The 6660-nt window shown below is 39.7% G+C and overlaps 1 protein-coding gene across 7 annotated transcripts in view; it reads right to left on the reverse strand.

Moving 5' to 3' along the window:
• Positions 1 to 6660, reverse strand: part of abcc9 (ATP-binding cassette, sub-family C (CFTR/MRP), member 9) — a 74218-nt gene that overhangs the window by 36212 nt on the left and 31346 nt on the right. For all 7 annotated transcript variants that reach the window (XR_520560.1, XR_520563.1, XR_520562.1 and 4 more), the window contains exons 19-21: positions 1627 to 1728; positions 1466 to 1550; positions 1049 to 1129 (exon numbers count right to left, since the gene is read on the reverse strand). Coding sequence is in view for 3 of the 7 variants with exons in the window: in XM_008291928.1 (XP_008290150.1) it covers positions 1049 to 1129; positions 1466 to 1550; positions 1627 to 1728 (268 nt within the window). In the remaining 4 variants the exon portion in view is untranslated. The remainder of the gene's footprint in view (positions 1 to 1048; positions 1130 to 1465; positions 1551 to 1626; positions 1729 to 6660) is intronic.

A 6660-nucleotide genomic window follows, 5' to 3' on the forward strand; every position in this document is an offset into this window, starting at 1 on the left:
ATAAGTAATTGGTTTGTATAGATCGAAATGACTTGACTGAGATTTAGTCCCCCCTGGAGGGTTCTTCCCCCTACGACCCAGATAAGATGCTCCTTTTCAACATTTTATATTTAGCTTTACAATAACAAAGCTGTAGTCTGTTATGATACGACTTCCCTCTAAATATGTTTACTTTAGCTTGTGTACATAATGCACTGTTATTCAAAATATATGTACACTTTAAAAGAAAGTAGACATTGCTCTTAAGCGGGTTGTCTTTCCCTATATGGTGCTTTTGTTTTTAAGATTTTTTTTTTGTCTAATTCTTTCTAAATACCTCCATGTCTCTGTCGCGCCTCTTCCAGCTCGGTCGCGTAATTCGATTGCCGCTAAATGTTTATGTTCATGTTATCGAATTATGTCGACATTTTCATTAACAAGAAGCAGCGTGTAGGTTCCTCCGGATAACAGCGTCTGCCAAAAGCCCATTAACGTCTGTCTGACGAGGTGGGACGATGCTACAGAGCGCGCTCTTTAATGGAAAACGATTATTGAATGTGTCTTATGATGACGTATATATATTCTGAGATCAGATATGAACAGCTCAAGCAGCTGCACTCCAACAGTTATGTAAATAGCAATTAAAGAAGACATCCCCTCCTTATCGTACATTACAATTTCACACGTTGTTTTTTCACTATTCTAGACATTACAAGGCGTCAAGAGAATGCCAGCGACGGCTTTTAAGGCGGAATGTCTGCCTGATAACCAACTAAAGTTTGCAGTGGCAGCGACGAGAAATCACACAACGACTCGGAAAGACAAACACATGACGGCAGAGCAGAGCGAGAAACAGACGCCTCCTCATCCCCACGGCCGACTTCATACGTGATACGATCGATCACACAGAAAAGGAGGAAACGAATAAATTAATTAATCTTTAAGAAGTAAAGAAAATATTTTTTAATTAAGCTTGTTCAGAAATATTCAACGCTGTTGCTTCGGGGTCCTTTTCTCGCCTGTGTAACCTGAAGAAAACACATTAAAGCCATGTTTCTAAGACGCTCACCAGGAAGACGATGTTGGTGTTCTGGTACAGAGCTCTGGCCACGCAGATCCGCTGCCTCTGACCTCCACTCAGGTTGATGCCCTGAAACAGAAACAACACAAAATACATAAAAATATAAACAGAACATGAGGACACATTTCACTGCAAGATCAAAAGTGTATTTAAGGATATGAAATTCAAAGTGTTATGTGAAAAAAACCACAATACAAATGTATGTATTAATTCTAACAATCTAATAATGATAAATAAAAGAGGTCGATTGATATGGTTTTATAAGTGTTGGTTATTGGTTAACAAGGGGATTGATCACTGATATTTGGGACTGATATACATTTGCAATAAAAAAATCACGTCTTGGTAACAAAATTTAGAACACAAACTTCAACCAGCAGTGAATTATGAATTAAAGGTGTTTACCCTCTCTCCGATCTCAGTTTGGTCTCCAAAAGGCAGCAGGTCGATGTCGGGCTGCAGAGAGCAGGCCTCAATCACCGCTTTGTACCTGAAACACACAACACCAACGTGAACGAACACGCAAACATTAAAGCGCTCCTGAAACGTTGCTGTAGGGTTTTTACCGTTGCTTGTTGAACGGGCTGCCGAAGGTGATGTTCTCCTCCACGGTGGCGTTGAGCAGCCACGACTTCTGGGCGGCGTAGGCCACCGAGTATCTGTTCTTGCTGGGTGGGAAACAGAGGCAAACCGGGTCAGAACTACAGGTTCTGTGTTCATAAAGCTTCAGAGAGCAGGAAAACTGATCACAGGTCAGTTTCATGACCGCTACGGCTGATTCCTTCCAGTGATGTTTTGGTTAAATCTTTTAATTATGAACTACAGGGTTCATTTAAGGTGAAAGAAAGGCTCATTTTATAGTTATTACCACAACCTGGTGTCACTTTTTTAGGAATTAGACCTTATTCCTTTGTTATAGCGAATAAAAAAGAGCCACAATTTAATATTTTTGGCAGATTTCACATGATGACAATGAAATATCAACCACCGGTGATTCAGAAGATTAGACTTTATGGTCAGTCACTTGCAAGAATGGGGTTTATGTTGGTAAACTGGCAGTTTTTTATTCATATTAACATTTTCTATAAGCGGTATCTGGACTATCTTAATGCAATCGAGCTGTGCATCCATCTTTAATCACTAAAATAACACATTTAAATTGTTTGCTTGACATTTTAGATACAGACAGCTATTTATTCTCTATCATAAGAATGACACTTGGTCCATTTCTAGAACCTACACACTGCTAGAAGAAAACAGCAAAGCTACTACCGGATCAGTTCTCCTGTTCTGATCAGCTTTATGAATGCGGCACCCAAAACACCAAACATGAAAAAACAAAAACGGGAAGAAGAAGAAGAGAGGGAGGATTATGTTTGGAAAAGCTGTCAAACGCCACCGCAATGTGAAAAAAAACCAACAACAGTCGGTCAGATATGAGGGATAGATATGGGTCATGGATCGGGTTAATGATGATCTGCAATAAATCAACACAAGTCACCGACAGCTACAGCAACACAAACACGGATAAAAACATCTACGAACAAAGACGACAACCGCCGTAGCTCTGCTGGGAGTCGAGAGCAAGCCGGCTGAGGAAACCACAAAAACAAAACGACTTTTGAAACACGATCTTAACACAAAGTTGTGTGCTTTGTTGTATTAATATGCAATATGTGCATTTTAAGAACTCTACAGACCTACGTTTTGGATTCTCAGACATCAGTATTAAAGACTCGTGGTGTGATGTGTCTGACTGTATAAAGTTTGAGTTAGTTAATGACTCCCAGCATCAAAAGCACAAACCACTGCAGGATCAGACGACAACATCCTCGATGGAAGAATATGATGGCGAGAAGACAAAACGCTCTAAAGGCTGCTGCTCCCTGAACACACACATATTAACACGACGCTGCAGATTTGGGCTGCAAATAACCTTTATTTTATCTATTAATTGATTAGTTGTTAGGTCTCTAAAATGTCTGTGAAATACGTCGACCAGTCCAAGATGGTGTCCTCAATCGACATATTTTTTCCACAACCCAAATATATTCCGTTTACTGTCAGAGGATGAAAAAAAAATGAAATTATTTAAGAATTTTTATGTTTTTTCTCTTAAAATTTTACCCAAACCAATGAACCAGTTGTCATATATATTTTCATTAATTTTACAGTTTGCAACTAATCAATTAATCATCGCACCTCAACTGGAGATCACAGAAACTAAGACACTTCAGCATAATTAGCTCAAACTGTGGAGGTTCTGAGTGATCAATACCAAAAGACAAAGCTAGAGTTTGGAACTTCAAGAGCAGAAATTCATTTAGAGGAACTAAGAGGTCATTGATTTACTTTTAATCTCTTTCGTAGTCTTCTTGAATTGAGAATTTTAGCAGGTTTTTTTAGGCTATCTGCTCTTTTGCTTTGTGTTTTGTGAAGCATTTTGCGCATTAAAGGTGCTTTAAATATCAATCAAACAATCAAGCTTTGTCTGTATTGCACTTTTCATACAAATAAGATGTAAATCAAAGCGTTTTACTGAGCAAAAGGTAAAAAAAAAATCACTATGTACACTAACAGAACAAGAAACCTGCACTTAAACTAACTGAATATAACTAATACGAACTGTAGCTCATATGTATGTGTTCACGAACAACACAGCCTGACAAGAAATCCTTTTGTTGTGACAAAACAGCACTTTTGTTCTGAATGAGGCAAAGTAACGACCAAAAAAATGGAGTTAAAACTGATGGAAGGAAAAAGGAGCAGAAGGTGAATGAAGGGGTCAAAGGGTCACTTCAGGTCTGAAACAGAAAACAGGAAGTCGGAAGGGGAACGTATACCTCCTGATGTCTTCGTCAGACTCTTCTTTCTCTGACCAACTGTCAAAGTCAGTCAGTGTGTTAGAATCGGAAATCAAACTGAGCGTATATTTATGTTTGTGAGTGGAAATATGGGCTAAAATTTTTAAAAAGACACAGCAGAAGTAGTAGTAAACAGATAAAAAAAGACAGAAAAGCGAGGACCCTTCTTTTGGTGACAAAGAGAAAGAAGGAAAAAAGAGGCACAAACATAGAAACAAACGGAACGTTTCATGACGGTGAAGCCATGGCATTAGCCTGCCAAGTGTTAATCGAATTAACCCTCCCACCCAGAAAAGAAGGGCCATGTAAGTGATGCAGTCATGGTCTGTCTGTGATAATTAGGTTTGGTGGCTTCTTCGACAATGATGTCTCGTATTTTATGCGACTCAGGGTGTGTGTGTAGATGTTAAGTAAGTAAACGCAGTCATGGCGCCTTAATAGAATGAGTCCTTACACAAATACAGACTTAGCGGAAGAAGGTGTCGGAGCAGACGGATAAACCAAAGCTTGTTTTACTAATAGATAGGGCTCCGGTGACTCATGCAGAACAATGTCAACTGTCCTTACAGAGAAGTGCTCTGCCTTTGCTCAACTGCATATCGAAGTATTGCAGGTTAAAAGATGTCATCAAGTTAGTAGTGAAGTCTGTGTGTTGTCGTCTCAACAGTGTTTCAGTTAGTGTATAATTTGTGATCTAAGTTTCAAGACTGCGCCTATAAAAATCCAAAAACTGTGCATGATTTACCGCCATCCACTTTGTGCAGCAACACTCTGCTCCCAGTGCTCCTGCAACGCTTCCCTGGAGGTCTCATTGTGGAAACAGTGTCCAACACCGTCTCCGATGGGAGCAGAAACTCCTAAACTAAACAGCGCTTTTCACAGTTACAAAAACCAAAGATGGTACGTGAGGTCAGGAGCACCAGGAGTTGTTTTCTTCAGCATTGACACAATCATGCATCGGGAATTTGTTCCCCAAGGGTTGGACTACCAAGACAGAGTCCTACTGTAACTTCTTGAGGCGTCTGACCATGAACAATCGGCACAAACAACCTGAACAGTGGCAGGACTGTATAGAGGTGCTTCAGTACGCTGTTTACCCAGTCACAACATGGTCAATGTGCAAGTTTTTAGGCCTTAACACCACAATAGTTGCTTACCATCTGCCCCACTCCCTAGATTTTGTCACCCAAAATGAAGCACAAGTGAAACGGTCACATTAAAAGTGTTGCAGGAGCACTGGGAGCAGAGTAAGATAAGATATGCCTTTATTTATCTCACAGTGGAGAAATTCCGTGTAAATTTTATAGGCAAAGCTTTAAACTTTTTTTTTTTTCTCTCAATTGTACCTCATGTAGTTATTGAAATACTAGTACTTTACTCAGACTTAACCAGTTTTGGGTCCAGTTTTCCCATAAGATATCTTTCAAACATCAATGCCAAGGTTGAAATTATCTGTACTAGACACCTGAGATGCACACATATTGAAAGTAGTTCTGGAGATTTATGGTATAAATATACTGGTTAGCTTAAAAAGGCCGGCAGTTAGAAAGCAAGACAGCAATTTGGCTTGAAGAACAGCAGGTTAAACATCACGACTGGTGGATGGAGTTAAAGTAGTGGATCCAGCATGCATGATTACAACTGTCCACAATGGCGGCATCAGAGTTTCTGTGCTGTCCTGGTATAATATGTAGGAGTCCTATCTGTTCATGGATATGTTCAATTAAAAAAACCAAGCTGTGAAGGTGAGAACAGCCTTCGAGAACATGTTATTAGACTTAAATGTGGATTACTGTGCATGACAGATCACTTACTGGTTACATTGGCCAACAGGTCAATGTCTAAGAACTTATTTGATCTTTTCCTGACTTCTGGAATGTCTTTGAATAACTGAGCCCACGACAGACAGAAAGTGAACCAAACATCAGCAAAATAACATCTTGTCAATCATAATGTGTGTTTCAAAGCTCTCAAATCACACTAAGCTGAGCTGAGAGCTTCACCAAAGCTAAACATGCTGATGTTGACACTTCCTCATCTGTCCAGAGCATTTTAACTGCAGGTATCACAGGAGGTTTACCTGGTTAGACTGGATGGAAGCCGCTGTAAGTAAAACAAATCACCTAAACAGCTAAATCTGAATGTCGACAGTCTGTGTGAATGACAATGGTTTAGAGAGAAGAGACCAGAGAGAAAGTACCTTATGTTCCCCTCGTTGATCACCTCACAATCAGGCAGCCTGATGTGGCAAGAAGGCAGCAGGTAAAGTGATAGAAACCACACACACATACATCCAGAGATGCATTCAGAGGTTAGAGTGCAGAAACAGATGCAGTCCAAGAGTTCAACGCACATTGTAATTGAAGACATGTGCAGGAAGGCAGGAAAAAGATTCAGACTTGGAATTGGAGAAAGAAAGGAAGCCCAATTACTTTAAATCGGTCCCTACGGCACCATGTTTTCAATTCCAGATAATGCCTCAGTGAGGTTTTAGCAAGGCAGAAAATATTGAAAAAACATTCGAAGAGAACAAGTGAGGTAAATAACTCAACCTTAACTGATCAGATGAGCTTTCTGCATCATCACTGAGATACATTTTGCATTAAAATTGACAAATTCTATCAAGCCCATCTCCTGTGTCCATGTCAATAAAACCAATTCTTTTCCCTGGCAAACCTCTGAAATGCACAAAAATGAGACTCTCTTGACAAAAAAGCTATAATTTTATCTTGTTTA

Source organism: Stegastes partitus, unplaced genomic scaffold, assembly GCF_000690725.1.
Source record: "Stegastes partitus isolate 25-593 unplaced genomic scaffold, Stegastes_partitus-1.0.2 Scaffold769, whole genome shotgun sequence".
In the NCBI taxonomy this organism is placed as follows: Eukaryota; Metazoa; Chordata; class Actinopteri; family Pomacentridae; genus Stegastes; species Stegastes partitus.